The sequence below is a fragment of the Cervus elaphus genome, chromosome 11 (assembly GCF_910594005.1).
Source record: "Cervus elaphus chromosome 11, mCerEla1.1, whole genome shotgun sequence".
In the NCBI taxonomy this organism is placed as follows: Eukaryota; Metazoa; Chordata; class Mammalia; order Artiodactyla; family Cervidae; genus Cervus; species Cervus elaphus.
This window is the reverse complement of record NC_057825.1, coordinates 18,230,943-18,254,478: the sequence shown is the minus strand read 5'-3', so window position 1 is coordinate 18,254,478 and position 23,536 is coordinate 18,230,943. Positions and strand designations below refer to the sequence as shown.

General features: G+C 35.8%; 1 protein-coding gene across 24 annotated transcripts in view; it reads left to right on the top strand.

Annotated features, from left to right (window-relative positions):
- The window catches only part of KIDINS220 (kinase D interacting substrate 220), a 96,254-nt gene that overhangs the window by 42,513 nt on the left and 30,205 nt on the right, over positions 1 to 23,536 (top strand). For all 24 annotated transcript variants that reach the window (XM_043917017.1, XM_043917015.1, XM_043917011.1 and 21 more), the window contains 4 exons: positions 290 to 434; positions 1,128 to 1,290; positions 20,243 to 20,421; positions 21,821 to 22,047. In XM_043917017.1, coding sequence (XP_043772952.1) covers positions 290 to 434; positions 1,128 to 1,290; positions 20,243 to 20,421; positions 21,821 to 22,047 — 714 coding nt within the window. The remainder of the gene's footprint in view (positions 1 to 289; positions 435 to 1,127; positions 1,291 to 20,242; positions 20,422 to 21,820; positions 22,048 to 23,536) is intronic.

Sequence of the window (23,536 nt, the reverse complement as noted above, 5' to 3'; positions counted from 1 at the left end):
TCAAGGCATTGGGCTTTCTCTGATTGTACAACTATAAATCAGGTACACCCAAAGCTAAACCATAGTCTCTGATGCATTTGCTGGAAATACTTACTTTATAGAGTTCAGTACATATTCTACTTCAGGGAGGAGTAATAATACTTTATGTTTCTATTTCATCTTCCTCTTTGACTGAAATTTTGGATTGTTTTTGTTGTTGACATAGACATGTATTAACTTCTCAAAAAAAGCCTCAAGTTCTCAGGGTTGAAGTGAGAGTTCGTTCTCACTGACGGTACCCCGTTTTTAGGACACTTACCGAAGAAGGCAGATGCAGCGCACAATAACCCGGCAGATGTCCTTCGACCTCACAAAACTGCTGGTTACGGAGGACTGGTTCAGTGACATAAGTCCGCAGACCATGAGAAGACTGCTTAACATTGTTTCTGTGACAGGTGGGTTTCATTGTCTTAGTGTTGTGTGGTAGACAATAAGGTGCAACATTAACAGAGCAATTCACTTCCAGAAACAAAAGGATGGACTGTGTTTATAGGTTTACATCGCTGAACACCAGTTTTATTTTGCATTGTGTGTCTAATAAAACCAGTGTTAGTTTCGATAGTGAAAATTGACAATCAGTTGTCTACTGTTATTTTAAAATGTGATGATTTAAAAATTTCACCTCAGGTTTAATTTTTCTCTTTGTATAAAAATAATTTTATGCTTATTTGTATGACTATAATTAATTTATTCTTTAAAATGTTGAAGTTCAGATTTTTACATGCTGCTATTCTGCTTTAATTTTCAAATTACATACTTTTTCTTTTTTTTAGTGTGTTAAATGATATACACATAAAATTTACCATCTTAACCAGCGTCCATTTGGGTGGTATTAAATGCTTTCACTATTTGTGTAACCTTCACCACCATCCATCTCCATAATGCATTTCATTCCATTAAACTGAAACTCTATACTCATCCCCCTGGTCCTCTCCCAGCAGCCATATAAATAGGTATGAATTTGTAGTGTAAGTTAAGTGGCAAATTCAAAAACACTGAAAGTTGGTTATTTGTGGATATACAGAATGGTTGGCTTAACATAACATTACACACCTATTAATTCTAAAATGTTTTTGTATTCTTTAAAGGACGGTTACTGAGAGCCAATCAGATAAGCTTCAACTGGGATAGGCTTGCTAGCTGGATCAATCTAACTGAGCAGTGGCCGTACAGAACTTCATGGCTCATATTGTATTTGGAAGAGACTGAAGGTATCCCAGATCAAATGACATTAAAAACCATATATGAAAGGTACTTTATCTTACCTCTTTATATTTAAATTTGTTTTAAATTGAGTTGACTCTTAAGAAGAAAGTTAATGCATACAAAGCAAAATGAATGTGAAATAATATGTATAAAATGTAGAGTTCTGAGTTTAATCATTCTCATTAGTAATTTTTCCATTATAATTTCAGAGTTGTATTAGCACAGGTATATATCCCATTACGTAAAATTTGCAGCTTTATTTGGATAGATTCTTTCTTTCTCAGTGTAACCTATATGATAAAAGATGTTTAATTAATAGTCCTATTAGATTTATGTATTTAAATATACAAAAGACAAACCTTGAAACATTGTTTAATGTCCATTTTATTTTTTATTCTAAGTGTCTTGATAGAATGTTGAGGAGGTCTCATTTTCCAAATCATTAGTGCAGGTGTTTTCACAGCTTTGTATCTGGAAGACCTGGGGAACTGTGAATACGGGCTGGTAAACGTGCTTTGCACTAAACAGTAAAGGAATTTATTGTTCTTTTATAGTCATTGGAAGTACTTTTAAATCTACTTCTGATAAAGAAATTGATTAAGTTTTTCTGGGAAAACATGCAGTCAAGGCTCAGTGTAGTGTCAAGTTTTGAGAGTACCACTTTCTTGTCAAATTCACAAACAAAATTATAATCCTCTTTGTTTACCAGAATACTTAATACCATCATAGCTTTCAATTACAACTCTAAATAAAAGGTATCTCTTAGGAAAAAATGCAATTCAAGGGAGCTATGTAATTGTATAAAACTTAGTATAATTGAAGCATTATTTTGAACATGTAAATGACATAGTAAACCTGACCAACCATTCAGTGTAGAGTTTCTGTATTAAACTTTTAAAATTCCAAATAGTTTCTCCTTGAGTATTATCAGCATATGGTTTTCATTATTTTCCAATCCCCATTTTTCATGTACATATTTTATTTAATGTTTTCTAGGTAAGTAACTGATTTTAGAATATAGAGGATGGTTGTAATATTCGTCTACACACTTGAGCTCTTGAGGTTGTATGTTCAATTTATGTTACATTAATCAGTGTAAACTGTGTGAGCTGTGTGAAGTAGGTGTTCCAGTAGATGGCAGTGATCCACAGCTGCCAGGGGCCTGCAGAGCAGTGTTATTGGATACATCTGCCCTTTGATATCTTAGAAATCCTCTTTTTATTATGAGATACATGATTGTTTTTTTCCTTGGTTGTGTAGTAGACTGTTGTTTTGTTTCATGAATAAACATTTGCATTGTAACAAGTGCTACATAATGAATGTTTGCTGGATGAGCACAGTTTTTAGGTTTTGGTGCAGAATAGGACTCAAGTCAGTCTCTTCACCTTCATGTAATTGAACGTGATGCCTAGAAGTTTCCTGTGTCTCAGGAGTACAAAAACATTGACCAGTGTTCACGCTTTAAGGGCTATATGCTTAGAGTTCAGCCCTCGGCCCCATGCATGCTCTGTGAAGAGGGTGAGACTTGGTGAGAGAGTCTGTGTCCTCAGGAAATAGAAGCAGGAGAGATGTAAAAATATCAAAAGGTTTTTAAAACTCTCAGAAAAATTCATGATTCAGTTCAATCAGAAAAAGTTTATTAAGTGTCCACTAGGCCCTGCTGCCAATACTGGAGATAACAATGGTGAACAAGTAAATATGTGTTTACTTTTTCACCCAGCAATCCCACTGTGGAAATTTACTCTGAACACACACCTCCACAGTGATAAAACAACACTAATACAAGGTTATTTATTGTGACCTTATCTGTAGCACCATAACTTAACTGCATGTTTTTAGAAACATTAGTTGAATAAATTATGGCACATCTACCACAATAGAGTATTTTGTAACTGTAGAAAATGAGAAAAAAATTATGGTTTGATATGGAGATATTGTAAGGATACATTAGTAAGTGAAAACTGCAAAGTGCGAGAGTATATAACATGCTCTATTTGGTGGGGAGTAAGGACATCTACATATAAAGATGTAAATATGTATTATTTTTTGTGAAAATATAAAACAACCCACAGGAAGGAAAAAACAAACTAATAAAAATGTTTACCTGAAGATGATGCTTAGATGGGGAATGAGATGTACTCTGAATGTGTATTTTTATATGGTTTGCCTTTCATATATTAAAAAAACTAATTCAAAAAGGATAGAAAAAAGCAAACCCTAATATTGAATACAAACAGGAAGAATTGATGCTAATGATACATGAAACTGATAGTATAATCACACAGAAAAATATTAATTCAAGCACCTTGGAACTCAGTTTTCTCTTGACTCTTTATTCTTAATAGAATTTACTGAGGACAAAATTAGCTGCAACGAAATGTTGAACTTGGTAGGTTTATTGTTGCTAATGGTATTATTATACTCCTGAAGTCTTTTTATGTGTATTGTAAGATAGAGTAAATGAATGAATAAATTGATATTCTTGGAAGCCAGTGTTTTCTCTGTGGGAGAAGGGAATACCAATATTGAATGGAACAAAATTAGGAAGAGCACTGTGGTATTAGATTGAATTTTGTTGTTGTTAGGTCACTAAGTCGTGTCTGACTCTGTGATGCCATGGACTGCAGTGCACCAGGCTTCCCTGTGCTTCACTATCTCCTGGAGTTTGCTCAGATTCATGTCCATTGAGTTGGTGATGCTATCCAACCATCTCACCCTCTGTTGCCCCCTTCTCTTTTTGCCTTCAGTCTTTCCCAGCATCAAGGTCTTTTCCAATGAGTCGGTTCTTCACATGAGGTAGCCAGAGTATTGGAACTTCAGCTTCAGTATCAGTCCTTCCAATGAATATTTAGGGTTGATTTCCTTTAGGATTGACTGTGATCTCCTTGCAGTTTAAGGGGACTTGAAGACTCGAGAGTCTTCTCCAGCACCACTGTCCATGAGATTTCTCAAGAAAGAATACTAGAATGGGTTGCCATTTCCTTCCTCCAGGGGATCTTCCCTGACCTGGGGATTGAACCCAGGTTGCCTGTGTCCCCTACATTGCAGGCAGATTCTTTACCTGCTGAGCCATCTGGAAAGCAGATTGGATTTGGAAATGTTAAATTATTAACCTATAATTTAAAATGAGGTTTTCCCTTGCTTTGCCCAGCGAAAGGGAGCAAAAATATCCCCAAACTGTGAGCCCACCTGGAGCTGGACTCCTTGGAGAAATGGCTAATTCCATGTCTGAGGCAGGGAAAGCTCAAGGGGAGTCTGCATTGTTGTGCCAGGAACCAAGGAAGGATGTGTTCGAGGACAGCAGAGTTTGCACAGATCTCCACAGGACGTGGTCTGAAGGAGAACCTTTCAAACTTGGGCCCACTTTCACAAAGAAAAATGATAGTAATGGGTTATAACATATCAACCAAAAAAAAAAAAATCCATGAGTCCATAGTAATGCTTAGAAGAGAGCAAACAAGGAATAATTCTTTGTTTTAGAATGCCAGCTAATAAATGTAGAAGGAATGAATGAAGTTAAAAAATTATCATTTTTTAATCCCCAATATAATCATTGATTCAAGCAAGGATCATCAGTGGTTGCAAAAACCGCTGGGGGGGGAAGTTGTTGGGGAATACGAGGCACACGTGATCTCAAAGTGTCACTCCCCAGGTTATGTGCAACCACAGAAGAAATGCCCTTGCTGGGAGAGACTTGTCGCCAGTTTTAATCAAATAGTCAAGTCTGACATCAGTAATGGGAGGCATAGCATTGTGTTGTTTAGTCGCTAAGTTGTGTTTGACTCTTTGCAACCCCATGGACTATAGTACGCCAGGCTTCCCCGTCCTTTACCATCTCCTGGAATTTGTGCAGATTCATGTTCATTGAGTCAGTGATACTATCTAACCATCCCATTCTTTGCCACCCTCTTCTCGTCTGTCTTCAGTCTTTCCCAGCATCAGGCTCGTGTGACTCTAGATAAAATGCAGTAGGACGTACCACATCACCTATGTGCTCTTGTTGCCAGCCATGTTTTACTGTGATCTTAATTGTGAGGAAACAGCCAGATGAATCTGAGATGTGAAACACTCTGCAAGGCAACTGGCTTAGGTTCCATATTGGCCACTGAGGAAGACTGAAGAGATCCCACAGCCCAAATGCAGCGTGTGAGCAGTGATTGGAATCTATCAGAAGAATAGAGCACTGAAGGGCATTTTGTGGGCAGTTGGGGAATTTGAGTTTTTGAGTTAATGTTAATATCCTTTGGTATGCTAAGGGTGTTTGGGGGACATTCGTGCTGAAGTATTTAGGTGTGAAATACACTTTCAGATGGTTTGGCAAAAGGAAAGTATGTATGTGTGTGTAGATGAAGTACCTGGTTCTTATTAAAAAATTTTCCTCTTCCCATGCCTTTTATTCTCCACAGTGACTGTTCAGTAAATGCTTTGTTAACATTTTTACTTAGGGACATAATTTGAATTAAATGAATCTAAGAGCTGTACTCCTTAGTGCATTCCTGTGATTTTAATAACCTTTTCACACATGCCAAATTGAAAATCGTTATGTATCTATACATGGCTCTTCTGAAAGTTCTAAAAAAAACTACTATTTTGCTCCATGGTGGCAGAATGAATCAAAAACCACATGTTATTCACTGGTTGATTCTATTGTCAGAATCAGCCAGTATCTCTAAAGGTATGGAGCATGTGGGTATGGAAGGTGCACTGTTCATTACTGTACCCATTCTAGTTAATTTTCTTCATGTGATGTGTGTTTAGTGTGGGTCTTTACTGTAGGTTAGGGCTCAGATTGTGTCCTTTGTGCTTTTATGTGTTCCAGGGCCTGCCTGAGGACGTAGGGTAGAGGGACAAATATGCAAAGCATCTAATGCTCTTGAGGAACTTACAGATACATATCTACACACATACATACCCTTTTCTTTTGCCAAACCATCTGAAAGTGTATTCACACCTAAATACTTCAGCATTCCCAAAGACATCATTACCACACACACACACACACACACACACACACACACACACACTCACTCACTCACTCACTCACTCACTCACTCACTCACTCACTCACTTTATTTCCTAAACCATTAGAGGGTAAATTATATGCAACATATCTTCTGTCCCTCATCACTCAAGTATATGAGGAATATATATTCTGATTGAAAGTAAAATGTACACATTTGAAGCAACTGGAATAAAGTAAAAATGTGATGGCTCAAACAATTAGCCAGTTAACAAGTTTTATCAATAATGGGCCGAAACACTGCTTTCTGGATGATAGAAAGCTTTTCAGGCTAAAACTAACGTTCTTTGCTAATAGACCTTTTAAAAGGTCTAATTAATTGCCCTTTTAAAACTTTTAATGCTAATTTCCAGCATTTGAGCCTCAAGCTTACACGACTTCCTAATGTTCAAGGAAATTCTCAGAAATTTACATTTTAATTAGTTAAAATATATCATACAAACAAAAGAAAATATATTATCACCTGTAGTTTAAAGATAATGGTAAAAATTCGCCCTGTTTGTTAAATAAAACATTTGTCAAAAGTTTTGGGGGAAAGTATATTTTTTATTTTTAATCATAGGAAAAATAGCGTGGAGTGAATTTTTGCAGTGAGAATATTCTATGCCTGTAAATATAGACTATTGTATATTGGAGGTATAATGAGGTAATGAGAACTTTGCAATTAAGTTAATCTATTATTTTATACTTTAGCTCTTGGTGGGCCTGCCATCCATGAATGGGTAGAATGCAGAGTGACTTTGAGATGTGTCTTTTTTTTTTTAAAAGAAATGACTGTGTCCTTTATGCCTGCAGATACTTAGAAATACTGTTTTGTAGCTATTCTAAGGGAAAGAAAAAGACAATTTAGTAAGAATCTTTGAGAGTTCATTAAGGAATTGATTTAATTGAATGTGATCTTGAATGAAAAACTATAAGGAGACAGTTTGATCAGTATATCAAAAAATCGTATTGGAATATGTTAGAATAACTCAGATGACTGTTCTAGTTAACCATAGTTGAGTTCTTTGATGCTATTGCTTGTCATTTGAATAATAAAAAGTTTTATTTATGGCAGACAGAAAGCAGCAGTATATAATTGATATTCATTTATTTTATTAAAGAAATCTGATTTGGTAAAAACAATCAGAAAATAGTATTTTTAACACTAGTAGTAAAATTTTTTTAATCCATAAAAAGCCTCATTTATTTTTATAGCAATTTGATGACACATCTGCTTGCTTTATTCAGCTGAAAAAGAAAATGTTGGTTCTTGGTGTTTGGTAAAATTGCTTTGTTAAATTATTTTCTAAATTGTTCAACTTTTAACAAATGACATTTGATACTAACACTGGAAAGCAATTTCAGCTAATTAAGTAGATCCCTCTATAAACCATTGGAACATTAAGATGACATACTGTTCATTCAAGATTATTTTAATTGGTACAATTATTGTAATTTTCTTGCAATTATGTGTTGAGCTAAAAGCTTTTGTCTAGATCATTTGAGGGTTTTTTTTGTTAACATACATTTAGTAAGAAGAAAAGGAGTAAAATAAAAACTGTAGATAAAGATTTTCTGTCTACTTTTATTGCAGAGTTTTAGACCCCATTGAGATATTTTAGTATAAAACTTTATTTCTGATATTTTTTAGTATTAAGCATTTTAAGCAATGATAGAGGTTTTTGAAAGATCAATTTAAATAGCTTCCATGAAAAAAAAAAAAAAAAAAGCTTCCATGAAGGTACTGCTTCAAATGTCTGTTTTGACACTCTCAGCAAGTCTTTTTTTTTTTTCCATTTATTTTTATTAGTTGGATGCTAATTACTTTACAATATTGTAGTGGTTTTTGCCATACATTGACATGAATCAGCCATGGATTTACATGTGTTCCCCATCCTGCACCCCCCTCCCACCTCCCTCCCCATCCCATCCTTCTGGGTCATCCCAGTGCACCAGCCCCGAGTACTTGTCTCATGCATCCAACCTGGACTGGTGATCTGTTTCACACTTGATAGTATACATGTTTCGATGCTGTTCTCTCAGATCATCCCACCCTCGCCTTCTCCCATAGAGTCCAAAAGTCTGTTCTATACATCTGTGTCTCTTTTTCTGTCTTGCATATAGGGTTATCGTTACCATCTTTCTAAATTCCACATATATGCCTTAGTATACTGTATTGGTGTTTATCTTTCTGGCTTACTTCACTCTGTATAATGGGCTCCAGTTTCATCCATCTCATTAGAACTGATTCAAATGTATTCTTTTTAATGTCAGCCAGTCTTTTACTTAGAATGATGTGGTCAGAATTAGGCTTGTGGTAAGGATAATGTTGTCCTTTGTTTTGGTACTTGATTTTTTTAGAGCAATTGAGTAAGTTTTGAGAGAGCTTCAGAATGGTAGCCATTTCCATTTCCCTGAAATAGCTATTTGCTGAGTAGACACTATAGACATCTAATTTATAAAATTTATCCAAAGTTCAGTATATTTAAACTACTCAAGGAGTAGTGTTTCTGTGCTTACAACATTTTTCATAATGAAACATCATGTTGGATGATACTCCTTCCTGATACTCAGCCAAACTTTTCATAAGCTTAGTTTTATCACTTCTAGTTACCTCACACCTCTCTTTGCTCTCACTAACTACCTTCCTCTTTCCTTCAAGTTCTGGGTTATTTCTGATACTCTCCCCACCCCATCACGTGGCCCAGACTATGCACAGGCTTGTTTCCTTTGAATGTGGATGGAAGTTATGAATTTGAATAACATAAAAAATTGGACGCTAGATAGTTTAGATTTGTAAGGAAATTGTCTTATCTTCTTGGTGGTACGAAGTTCATTCTTGTACTGATGATTTTTTCTTCCATTTAGGTTTGAGATACTATAAATATTTATTCCCAATACTGTTTCATGCATGCCCTTTTATTGTTTTTTGTAGGTAGTTGAGAATCCTAATGAAATTCTGTATTCTTGATAGGTGTTGGTGTTGTCATCATTCCACAGTTAATAATTTATTATCTTGTGTGTAATTGTTACTTCCATTTTTATTCTCAGAACATTCTTGCCCTTAATGTATATACAGTGTGAACACGTTTTTCAGAATTTCAGTACTTTATCATATCTTTATTGGCTCAGACGGTAAAGCATCTGCCTGCAATGTGGGAGACTGGGGTTCGATCCCTGGGTTAGGAAGATCCCCTGGAGAAGGAAATGGCAACCCACTCCAGTACTCTTGCCTGGAAAATTCCATGGACGGAGGAGCCTGATAGGCTACAGTCCGTGGGGTCATAAAGAGTTGGACATGACTGAGCAACTTCACTTTTTCTTTTCTACTTTCTTTTTTATCTTTAAAAAAAAAACTCATCAAATTCTTTGCAAGCTCATGAAATAATTCTCCATATAAAAAAGGAACCTAAGTAGGTTTGTGTTGAAAAAAAAGATTAAAATCTAAAATAGAAATCACATTTTAACAGGATAAAATAAATAACAGTATATTTGCAAGGTTTCACGTGAAGATTGAGCCTTCAAAGAATCATGAACAAAGATGCCTGTAAACAGATGTAGTGTTGACAGTTAAACATGCATTTCTTGTTGTGTGTTGTTTATTTTTATTCATTGTCTTTGTGGAAATTACTTGGAGAACTCAGGTTCCTAAAGATAAGTAAAGGTGAAGGGCAGACTTTTTTGGTTTATTTTGATAGGCCTGAAAAATATCTCTAGTTTTGTTTGGAGAAAAAAAAATGAAACAGAATGAGACATGTTTGAGTGTTTTTTGAGTTTATTTATATATTTTGCAACTTCTTTGTTTTATCATTGCGACCAGGCGCCTAGCAACATTCAGTATCTTTAATAGATACTTGCATTGCAGTTTCTTTAATATTTGTTTCCTGAATTAGACTGATAACTCCATGAAGTGTAACTTCCTTAAACCTTGCTGAATTCCTTGTTTTTAGACATTCTTGACATAGAGTAGACGGTGTGGGTATTTCTGAAAGAATAAAGAATTATGATGATGACATTTGCTTTGGGGAAAGCATGGTGTAGGGGAACGTGGTAAGTGAGAAGGCACATTTTATCTTGAAAAGAATACTATCCATACAGACTAGTCCTTCTTTGGTTCTAAATGTAGGTGAACACTTTCCTTTGTTATTACAACAGTGGATCCCTGGGTGAGGCACACAGAAAGTTTTCAGAACACAAAGATTGAATGAGTACATATTTCAGCTAACACCTAGTAGATTCTGCCTTTTGTCAGGTGATAGTAAAATCAAAGCAGTGTTTTCATAGGCGTTTCCCTGTTTAGCTGCATTTATAAGGTTTCTTACACTCATGATCGTTTTATGAATGCCACAGTTTGGAATTGCTTCGTATCAGCACGCTTTTAGACAAGTTCCTCTCACTTCTGTTTCTGTTTACTGGCTGTTTTCAGTATTGTTCAGAAAGGCCCTTTGACTTAGCTGGACTCTGTTTTTGTTATACTGAACATTTTGATTGTGTTCATTCATTAAATATTTATAGAGTTTATTACATGCTGGGCACATGCTAATAAAAGCACTAGCTAGTGCTATTACTTGAGCCCTTAATATATGGATTTACCTAGATTATTTCATTTAATATCCATAACTCTTGGAGGCAGGGAGTGGGAGTTATCTAAGACCACACAGCTGTAGCTGCTGGAGCTTCCCCAGGCCTATTTCTAGAAGCCAGCAGGCTGTCTGCGACTACAGAGCTAGACAACCGGTCTGAGATATTAGAAAGAAGTGAACTAATTTTATTTTTATTTCCAGATATAATTTATTCATTTTCAAATGAATATTTAGAATCATTTATTGTGTATCAATGGGAATGTTATAGCAGACATTTTTTAAGAGGATGGAATTTGTCTTAATTCCATTTAAAAAAGGCAGACTTCTTACCAACTTATGTAAAACCCCAAATCAATGCTTTATTCAGTTCTGATTGTGTCTGCTAACTGCAGTAGGTTTTGTATGGAAAGCTTAAGAAAAATCAGTTGTGGTATTTGTCACTTAAACAGCTGGTACATCTGTGTGTTTAAGCCTTCAGACCATTTTTATGTACACTAAGTGGCTGTAATTTTTTCCTTGGTAGCTTTTTAAATAATTTTTCTTTTGCTCTCAATAGGATAAAATTGATTTTTAAAATATTTTCTCATTTAAACTCATAATGCTGTTTTCAGTATTTTATACAAATGTAGAACAGAGAATTTTAAATGTTTCAAAGTTGTGTGTTTCTAACTTTAACATGAAAAACCAGAATATGTTAACTAAGGCTTTGATATTTGAAAATATTTAAATATTTGAAAACTATTTAAAAATCAGTTTTTCTAAAATATGTTTTAATATGTAAAATAAAAATTTTATTACTTCTGCAAGCTTATAATTTATTTTATAGTACAGCAAGAATATTATGCATATTTATATTAACATACTGTTGAAGGATTCAGATTTGTCAAAAAGATTAAATATAACATTAGAGATCAGGTAGAGATCAATTTTTTCCTGAAATTATTTCTTCACTAGAGGTTTGTAATTTTGGAATTTCAAAGCGAAATTCTTTTAAGACTCTTCAAAATGTAAGAATAAACAAAAGTAATGTATAATAAAATTGCTGTGCTATGCTAAGCCGCTTCCGTCGTGTCTGACTCTTTGTGACGCCATGGACTGTAGCCCGCCAGGCTCCTCTGTCCATGGGATTCTCCAGGCAAGAATACTGGAGTGCGTTGCCATACCTTTCTCCAGGGGGTCTTCTAATGTTAGAAGATGCTCACTAATGGAAATACTAAGATATGCTGATGTAAAACCTTGAAGCATGTGGCCTCTGTTTGCAATGTCTGGAAAGTCCACGAGGGGGCAGTATTTCATCAGAAACATGGTTAACGTGGTTGACCGAGAAATAGGAGCTAATGCATTTTGCTTTCCCTTTTTCATAGCAGGAAAGCAAGAAAGACCCTGAGTTTAATGAGTATTTTAGTCTCTGAAGTTCAGCTTTCATTCCTGTTATTTAAATAATGGCTTTACAGGACACTTGTAAGCACTGAGAATTATGATCATAAACAAATGAATGACTATCTGAATGGTGTAGTTTGCATTAAGTTGATTGAGAAAAGGGTAGATATGAAGAATGTTTTAAATTAATCTTGTTACAAATTTGTGTTTATATATTAAAATACTAATGTAGATCTTGGGTTCCATGCTAATTAAACATTAAACTTTTAAGATAACTTATATAATAGAAGTTTTGGTTTAACCTTAGACATATTTATAGGCAGACTTTGAGTGCAGAGCCTCCATTCTCTGCTTGTTATTGAAAGTTTTATTGCAGATTTTTGCAGTAAATCACTTTGTGATTAGTGTTACACTTTTTAAGATTTCTTAAAGGCAACAATAACATGAACATTTTCTCATTGCTTTCTAGCACCTCACAGTGTTACTAGTGTTCGTTAAAAGGTTATGAAAATTGGATCTTATTTACTTTTGTTGAAATATTTTAAAATATCATATAAAATTTTGATATAAAACAATGAACTTTGCTTTTTTATGAGTGATAACTATTTTCATTGAGCCTGTTGTGAAATATGTTGCCTTTCTCTTAAACTCTCAACTGAAGTTTTCTCTTTACTCTAGCTTGAAATCACCATTTTCTTGTCATCTGACCACTTACATGATTCAGGCTATCCCCCTGCTAGTGGAAACCTTTTTGTAGATTCTGTCTTATGCTGCATCCCAATAAATAAAGCAGAATGAATAGAAATTAATTGAAATTATAACATTTCCTGATAAATTCAGTTGGGAAAATGAGCTGTTTGGAAGATTATTAAAATTGAAGTGTATGGACAATGGTTGCAGTTCTGCATTGGTTTACGCATCTATTTGTTTCTGTACTCAGTTTTGGCAATGTAATATCAAGAAAATTCTCAATCATGAGTAGATGCAGATGGTAACCAGTTTTTAAACTTGCTTTGCAATGGTAGGATATTTTCAATTAATGTAATTCAGAAATGTGAAAGTTTAATTGGGAATTTTACTTCTTAAGTGACTCATTAATATAATCTAACAGTTGCTCACATTTTTTTTTTTTAATAATAGATGAAGTATTGGGTGCTGCTTCTCTGACGAGGTCCTGTCACTTGAAGCACATCATTATTATTGCGATTTTTTAACTGGCTTTTGCATTCCATGCTCAGGCATGTGGAGTGGAGTAGTAGTAGTGTTTTGTTCGCATAATTTTGTTAGCAGAAAAGTGCTAGCCTGTATTTTAAAACAGTGAAGGAATTTAAATACATCCATGAAGATGGAGGAGAAACTTTATTTCAAAAGCCTGCAAAAAAACTGAAACAAAAAGCCAGTATAACCTGCCAACGTAGGCTTATGTGTTGGTCTTCTTCAGTGTGTTATAATTTAATATGTAACAGCATTCTATTTTATACTTGTAAGGAGTTAAAAACATGTAAATAATTAATTTAAGAATCATGAGCCAGTGCAAGGAGCAGGGTACAGGGTTGTGAATCGGCAAACACACCCACCAGCTCTTGTGTTTACAGCCAGGCCATGTCAGGCCAGTTGCTTAACCTCTCTGAGCCTCAAGTTCCTCATTTTAAAAACTGAAATAATACATCACAGGATGTCGGGAGATAGAAATTAGATGAAATACTAGTTTTTTAAAACTCCCTTTCATTATAGCATTTAAATATCTTTTCTGTTAGATTTTATATAAGAAAGGGATACCTTACTCAGAACACTTTACATAGTGCCCATGCATGAAGTCAGTGCCTTATCAGGATTTTTGGTGCCTTGGAGCGACTTGTGGGATCTTGGCTCCCCTGACCAAGGATTGAAGCTGTGCCCTCAGCAGTAAAAGCGCACCATCTTAAGCACTGGACCATCAGGGAAGTCCCTCAAGATACTCTTTATGAGAATTTTAGGGGTGATTAAATTTATGGGATACAGCAAAGGCAGCACTCAGGAAAATTTATAGCTATAAATGCTTATATTTAAAAAGGAGAAAAATCTTATATGAATAGTCCAACTTTACACATTGAGAAACTAGAAAAAAAGGAGCAAATTTAAAAAATTTCAAAATTAGCCAAAGAAAGGAAATAATAATGATTAGAGTGGAAATAAATAAAATAGAGAATAAAATAGCAGTAGTAAGAATTGGTGATAATGAAAGTTCTTTGCAAAGATCAACAAAATTTACAAGTCTTTCACTAGATTGACAGGAAAAAATAAGAGAGAAGACAGAATTAACTAAAATCAGAAATTGTGGATGTTACCACTCATTCTACAGAAATAAAAAAGATTGCAGAATACTCAAGGGAGGCACAAAAGGCATCTGATGAAATACAACACCCTTTTTGGATAAAAGCAGAAAACTAGGAGTAGAAGGGAATTTACTCAGCATGGTAAAGGGCATGTAGGGAAAAATCCACTGCTAATGGTCTCAGTGATGACAAATTGCAAGCTTCCCCCTAAAGACAGGAATAAGACAAGGGCGCCTCCTGCTATGGGCAGAATGTGTCCCCCACAAAATTCATGTGTTGAGACCTTACCCCCCAGTGTGATGGTACTTGGAGGTGAAACCTTTGGGAGGTTTAGTGAGGTCATGAGGGGCAAGTCCTTATGATGGAATTGGTGTCGTTATAAAAAGAATCAGAGAGCTAGCTGCAAATCAGAGAGAGGGTTCTCATCAGAACCTGATCATGCTCTCAGACCACATCAGAAATAAATGTTGTTTAAGCCCCCAGTCTGTGAGATCCTGTTAGAGAAATCTCAGTTGACTTAAGTTACCTGCTCTCACCACTGCTGATAGACATTATCCTGGAAGTTCTGGCTAGCACAGTTAGACAAGAAACAGATAAGTGGATCCATTTGGAAATGAGGAAGTGAAAATACCTCTGGTCACAAATGATGTGATGCTTTATGTAGAAAATCCCAAAGAATTTCACAAGAAAGCTAATAGAGCCGATAAATTTGGCAGTGTTTCAGGATACAGATCAGCACAAAAATTAGCTGAGAGTTTTTATACACCTGAAATGAACAATCTGAAAGGAAATTAAGAAAAAAATTGTATTTACTATAGTGCCTGAAAGAATGGAATATCCAGGAAAAAGTTTGCCCATTGAGGTAAAGACTTGTACACTGAAAACTACAAAATATTGGTTAATTAAAGTACTTAAGAAATGAAAAGATATCCCACATTCATGGATAGAAAGACTAAATATAGTCAGTATTACCCAAAGTGATCTACAGATTCAATGAATCCCTTTCAAAATTCCAGTAAACCCCCCCCCCTTTTTTTTTTTTAGCTGAAACCTCATCCTTAGATTCATAATACTGGAGTGGGTAACCTTTCTCTTCTCCAGGGGATCTTCCCAACCCAGGGATCAAACCCAGGTCTCCCACATTGCAGGTGGATTCTTTAGCAGTTGAGCTATCAGGGATGACCTATATGAAATTGGAAGGGATCCCAAATAGCTAAAACAATCTTGAAAAGGAATAAAGTTGGAGAACTCTTTCTTGATTTTAAAACTTACTACAGGGACTTCCTTAGTGGCCCAGTGTTTAAGATTCTGCCTTCCAATGCATGGGAAGTGGCTTTGAACCCTGGTTGGGGGGCTAAGGTCCCAAATTCTGAAGGGTACAGCCAAGAATTAAAAAAAAAAAAAAAAAACTTACTACAAAGCTGTAGTCATCAGAATACTGTGGCACTGACATAAGGATAGACATAATGGAATAGGATTGAGAGTCCAGACGTAAAATAAATTGACACATCTACAGCCAGTTAAGCTGTAAAAAGGTTGCCAAGTCCATTCATTGGGGGGAAGAATAGTCTACAAGAAACGGTGCTGGAACAACTAGATTTCCACATGTGAAAGAATGGAGTTGGACCCTTATTTCACATCATGTACAAAAGTTAACAGGAAAGGGTCAATGTACTCTTTCCCAAGCACAACGTTTTTTCCAATCAGAAAGGATAATTAAAGTGAAAATTATTTTAAAAGAATAGAGTTCTTTGGGAGCAGTACTTCTTTTTGTGTAGTTTATTCACTCTACAAGTTATTTATTAAGCAAAAGTGATACGATGGCTCTCTGTGCTAAGCATTCGAAATACACAACCAAATTCGTCTTTAGCTTTAATGGAGTTTATCTTCTAGCAGGGTAGATAGGCATTAATAAAGTGATTTTACTCGTGAATAACAACATTCTGATTGTGATATGTATATGCAAGGAAGCATATGTGGTTTGAGGTTTGTAATAGAGGAATGCAATGTAGTTTCACGGAGGACTCCCTGAAGAGGGGGAGCTGAGCGGAGAGACAGAGGATGAGTAGAAATTAACCTGGTTAAGACCAGGAAGGAGAGAGCGTGGCTAGCTCCTGACATGTTCTGGGGGTTTTGATTGTTTGCAGATAGTAATGGGCTTCATTTTATCATTTTATCTTTTGTTTCTGACCCTTTGGCTACAGTGCTGAGTGGCGGTTTTCTGTCTCTGTGTTTCATCTGTCTTCCAGGATCCCCAGAGTGCTCTGTGCACAGAGAGTATTTAGCAGATGTGCACTCACTCATAGGAAGTATTTGAGAATCTACTGGAAGTTAAGTTGTGTCAAAGTAATAAAATTCTGAGGCAATGAAGAGTTTTCCCTTTTTAAATTTTTAAAGAAAATGTATCTTAATTTTTAACCTCTTATGATTAAATAATGACATTATCAGGCAGCTACTTTTAGACAAAATATGGTAAATAACACCTTCTTCATAATGATGATCTTAGAACCTATTTATATTTTGATTTAAAACAGAATTTTTTTTCCCATGTGATTTAAAACCTTATTTTGAATGGAAGTGATATGAATGGCTTATGTACTTTCTGCCAAGGAATTAATATGGACTTCCTAGAAACCACTGTCATTTATAATCAAAATGCTTTTAACTTACATTGACATTGGCATTAACAAGTTCTGCTAGATTGGTAGCATGGAAAGAAAATGCATTTAAACTTACTGAGAGATCGTTGATGCCTGAGGCTTTATAATGCATTCTGTGGGCCATTTAACTGCTGGCAACTTTAATTCACATGATTCATAATACTGGAAATTTAAATTCACTGTTAATTGAAAAGTGAAGTTACTTAAATTCTTTAAATACTAACCTTTGGGGAAAATATCTGAAAAATAAAAGCACATATGATTTTGGTGGCCTACTGCCAAAAGATTATCATTTACATAAATATCTCTTTCAGTAGAAGAGTTTAATGTATTGAGCTCAAAAGGTTAGAATAGAGACTTCAATCTGGAAACCAGCAGTAGACTGTTGGCTTGTGAACAGCAGTATTGTTCATCGTATTGAGAACACTGTTCACATTCAAGCTTAAGCAGAGCTGGCATTAAAATTCAGTTAATTTGTTTCATGTGACTTGTCAGCTGTGTGTTTTTATCTAAATCTTTCTAGCTTCTCTTCTTAGCATTTTATGTTAAACTCCTGAAATAGACAAACTACCTTTTTAACTGTTGAAGCTCTGATACTTTGACCACTTCTGCAAAGTGATTTGCAGAAATCTGGGGATTCCATGAAACCATTCTCTAAGTTTTCCATTTCATTTTAAATATACTTAATAATTGGTTTGAAAGTCAGCTTAATTTATTGGCCTCCCAGGTGGTGCTACTGGTAAAGAATCCGCCTGCCAATGCAGGAGGCGTAAGAGACACAGGTTCAATCTCTGGGTCAGGAAGATCCCCTGGAGAAGAAAATGGCAACCCACTCCAGTGTTCTTGCCTGGGTAATCCCATGGACAGCAGAGCCTGCTGGGTTATAGTCCCTGGGGTCGCAAAGAGTTGGACACGACTGAAGCAACTTAGCGCACACACAGTCCTATTTCAGAGGGCTTTTCTGTTTTGTGCACATGTGCATGGCCCCAGAAAAGGGACTTCCTGAAATTCATTAAGATGCAGTTGCCATCCCTGTTTCCTCACCAGCACCCTGTTGTGTTCTTGTTTGCTGACTGTGGTCTCTGAATTTCCCCTTAGATGGCTTTTAATAAATGGCTGCTAGTCAGGTGGTGAGCCTGAGGAGTAAAATGCTGGTCCCAGAGAAATCATGTTGCTGTAACCAGTGTTAGAGTCAGATCCCATTTTACTTTTTTTGAAGGGCAGGAAAATCTTACTGTTTGTCTGAAACTAGACTTATTGTAATCTCACAGTTAATATTATTAACTAGTTGGGAATTGAGTGTTTTGATGATATCTTCAAATTTACAGTGATTTTAAAAGAGCTTTTGAGGTGTCATCAACATATAAGAAATGGCCATATTTAGATTGTCCAATTCCTGAAGTTTCGATATATATCTATAGCCACCAAATCTTCACCACCACCAGGAGAGAAGACACGTGACTTCCAAAAGTCTCCTCCCATTCTTACGAAATCTCTCCTGTTGCCTCTCTCCCCCCATTCCTGACTTCACAGTAAACCCTTATTCTCCTTCTGTCACTACAGATTAGTTTTTATTTTCTAGTCTTGTATAAATGAAAAAACTACAGCTGTTCTTTATTTGCTATATTCTTTCACTCAACATAATTTACTATGAGGTTTATCGATGTTGTATATATATAAATAAGTCCATTCCTTTTTATTGCTAAGTAGTATTCCATTATATGGATGTACCACAAATTATTTATCTCTTCATTGTTAACAGACATTGGGTTATATCCAGGTTTTCCATCCACCTCCTTGTCTTTTAAGCTCCTTCACATTTTCCATTCTTTTCTCTCTCTATGATGTATTTTTACTTACTGCCTCAAATTAGCCCATGACCTTGCATGTAGTGGGTTGAAACCTATGGAATTGTCAGTAGTTTACCATTTCGACCTACAAAATTGACAGTTTCATATAGTTCAACATAGAAGCGTTTTTAATTTTTAAAGCAGTTTTTAATGAATGTCACTTTTTTTTACATTTAAGACCTCTGCGTGATACAGTTATTTACTTATAATTTAGCTATGTAAAAAGTTATGCATAATGCATAATGAAAAATAGTACTATATTAGTAGTTATTGTGTCTGGTTGGTAAAATTATGTGGTTTTTTAAACCCCCTCTGTTCTTTTGTACTTCTTTGTCTTATATATATGCTTATATAGTAAACACAGATTACTTTCTATTTTCTAATAGAAAATAAAACCTTTTTTAAAAATGGAAAAATCTATGCATTTTTCTAGTTTGCATAATTTGTTTAGAGATTATTATTTTTGTTTTCTTTGCAAGAATCATGGCAAGAATCATGGCATTTTAGGGACTTCTCTGGTGGTCCAATGGTTAAGATCTCATGTTTCTGCTGCAGGAGACATGAAAAGACCCCTGGTCAGGGAACTGAAATCTCACGTGCCATGTGGTGCAGCCAAACAATAAAATTTAGAAAAAAGAAAGAGCCATGGCATTTTGTAATAAACATGATTTTTAGAGTCAGTTAGGTTCTTTTTCATGTCATGTGACTTAGTCAGACTGTCGAGTTTGTCTGAGGCCACTGTTCATGTGTGTGAAGTGGTAACTCAGTCTTCACTGTGAGGTAATCATTAACATGTGACATACCTAGAGTGTATGTTACTGTCCTTTTTCTGTTTTCCCTGCCCAAATTCTGCCTTTGGTTGTGAAAGTTCACTCAGTTGTGTCCGACTCTTTGTGACCCCATGGACTGTAGTCCACCAGGCTCCTCTGTCCTTGGAATTCTCCAGGCAAGAATATTAAGAGTGGGTTGCCATTCCCTTCTCATTTGGTTAAGGCAATATAATTCTAACGTCACACTTGTCACCTTAGTAATTTTGAAACTGTACCATTTATTTTGTTCCTTTTTCTTTAAAAAAATTAATGAGAGCAAACTGAGTAATGAGTAATGTGTTACTTACTTTTATAAGTAACACATTTTAAGTTTCGTGCAGAATTTGCCTGTCTAATAATGACTTTAATGACAATTTTCATTTGTTTCTTATTTGAAGAATATCAAAGAATATTCCGACAACTAAAGATGTTGAGCCACTGCTTGAAATAGATGGAGATATAAGAAATTTTGAAGTGTTTTTGTCTTCAAGGACCCCAGTTCTTGTGGCTCGAGATGTGAAAACCTTTTTGCCATGCACTGTAAATCTAGACCCCAAACTGCGGGAAATTATTGCAGGTGGGTATCAGCAGTAAATTTAATTTGCCCTCTCTGAAGTGCTAAAAAATTTTCCCGTTTCTAACTTTGCTGTATAAGTTTCTCCTGCTCCATGAAAAAAATGGGAAATATTGAACCAAGCACTACCCAGGAGAGTTAATGAAACTGAAGGTGGGGGGTCTCAGCATCCTCTGGGAACGCTGGGAAAATGCTGTCTGTTAAATTGACCTTATTATGTTTCCCAGCCTACACACCTGAAGCGTCACTGGAATCAAATTCCTTTTACCACACAGTCACCACTTTAAGCTGTCAACGCACTGTGATTTTTTTTTTTTCTGTCACCAGTCTTCTGTCTTTAATAGGGATCTGTATCCAGAGCTGTAGCAAAGTTTATATTCCTTTCAAAGGTTAAATCTGTGGAGTAGAACTTGACGATAATGATGTGAAGGTTTTGGATAAGTTAAAGTTGCTCTTGCTGCTGCTGCTGCTAAGTCGCTTCAGTCGTGTCTGACTCTCTGCGACCCCATAGACAGCAGCCTGCCAGGCTCTCCCCTCCCTGGGATTCTCCAGGCAAGAACACTGGAGTGGGTTGCCATTTCCTTCTTCAGTGCGTGAAAGTGAAAAGTGAAAGTCAAGTCGCTCAGCCGTGTCAGACTCTTAGTGACCCCATGGACTGCAGCCCACCAGGCTCCTCTGTCCATGAGATTTTCCAGGCAAGAGTACTGGAGTGGGGTGCCATTGCCTTCTCCAAAGTTGCTCTTGAGGCCCTGCTGTATGCTCACGAAAACATGCACTCAACTTTCGTTGAAACACACACTCTTGTGTGTGATACAGTACTGCTGACCCACCTTTGCGTTTTCCATGAACTATGGAGAGGGAGAGAGACTGTACTTTCATATGTTCTTTTTTAAAATACCTGTTATAAGGCTGTTGTCTGAGGTGTATTTTCTGTCTGTGGAAGTGGTGGTGGTGGTTCAGAGGTGGATGTGTCATGTGGTTTGCAAACCCACAGCCTTAGCTAACATTGTACTTACTACACAAGGATGAATTGCTAATATTTAGCAAAACTGTATCAGAAGAATTGTTAGAATAGCACAAATACCTTGAAAAGTCAAAAGTTCAGAATTCTGGTAACTGAAGAGAAGAATACAGACGTTGGTGACTCTTCACATGGTGAAAAAAACTTTTATGTGAAGTAGTTGAGTGCCTCTTACTAAGAATGTCTGTGGAGTATTCAGAGTTCCCTGTCTGCTTCTGTAAAGCCAGTTGGAATCTTTGGCAAGAGCGATATAATCAATCACGTTTCTGTCCAGTAACTAAAGGAGGAAGTGGTAATTGGACTAGTTACCAATGTTCTATTTTCTTTGGTTACTAACGTTCTATTTTCTTTTGCCTTCTGGGGTATCATTTAATCTCTTAGACGTTCGCGCTGCAAGAGACCAGATTAATATTGGAGGACTTGCGTATCCTCCGCTACCTCTGCATGAGCCTCCCCCTCGACCGCCGTCCGGCTACAGTCAGCCGGCGTCCGTCTGCTCTTCGTCCACCTCCTTCAATGGGCCGTTTGGGGGAGGGGTTGTGTCGCCACAGCCTCATAGCAGCTACTACAGCGGTATGACGGGGCCCCAGCACCCCTTCTACAACAGGGTAAGCAAGTGCCCGGCATCTTAAATTAAAGAATTTCTTCCAGGAAAAGGCTAGAAGTGTTCTGCTAATGGAGTCTGTTACCATTTGAAACTGTATTTTAGCTGTAAAGACAAAAAATGTTAAGGTTGAATGTAATATTTTTTAAAAATCAGAAGATTTTTTAATCTTAATAGGTTCTATGTCTCAATTGAGCCTGAATAGTAGAGATGCTTTTTGCTTTGATTTATTGTCCTAATAAGAAAGTGAACTCTGTAGGGTCAGCAGTGACTGTCCTGAGCTTCAAAGTGATCTGTTTTTCTCTTGGTTTCTAAACAGATGTTCCATTTGTTGTATCTTGTATAATAATTTATATTGGCATTTAAAACTGATAATTTTTATCTTACTTAGTAAACCTATATTCAGTGTGATATAGCTTTTAAATGTGAGATAATGGTGGGTCCTAGTGCTTGAAGGACTCGGATGCTATTGGCCAGATAGCATGTAGTCTATTTCTAGAGCTTTATTTCACACTACCTTCAGTCATGTATAATTATTTTCATACCATAAATATGATAATCTACTTCAAATGATGAGAGCACAATTCATTATCAGCAATATTCAGACCCTGTGGAGTTTAGTAGGTCCAAGCTATCCTCATTTTAATGGTCTTAAACACTAATATTTTCTGTAGGAAAACAAAACAACAACCCTAGTATGATATTGGATTGGTCAAAAAGTTCGTTCAAGCTTTGCCATAAGATGGTATGGAAAGGCCTGAATGAACTTTTTGACCAACCCGATATTTTCTGGAACTGAACTCTAAAATCCATTGTTTCTTTATTTTTCTTTATTTTATATGTCTCCCTCTTTAGTCTGAAGTGAGAAAACATAGGGGCTAGCATTCACAGAAGCCAATGCATGCCTAAATAAACTTCCAGTAAGCTAGGAAGACAGAGAAATTTGAATAAACGTGGCAAAGAAGAAATTCTAGAGTTTAAATTTTTCAGTTTTTGAGAAATGGTAGCCATATAAGTAATTAGGTATACCATCTATAGAGGTTTTACGAATGTTATTTCATCCTTTTACTCAAATAAGGTGAAAAGGTGGAACGATAGCATTTGATAACGTACTTCATCTCTGTAAACTGAGTGCTAGGCAATGTGAGATTCAGGTTTTTATTTAGCAGTCTTGAAATCTGCTGTAATTTTACAAAAACGTCTCAACTGATAATTAGATGACAATTGATGTTTTGAGACCAAGAAGTTTTTTTTGTAATTACTGTACCATCTAGGTGGAGACTTTGTGTTCACTGATTTCATGTGAATAACAATGATGTATAATGCTTTAGTAGTGTTTTATTATTTTTAAAACATTAAAAAAAATTTTATGCTTTTAGATTTAGTTATTTTTTGTCTGAAAGTTAAAAGCAGAACAATTTTCTTAAAATGGCAGGAGTGAAAAAGGTAAGGGAAGATGTTACATCAGTATAATGAAGTTTAATATGTTTTAA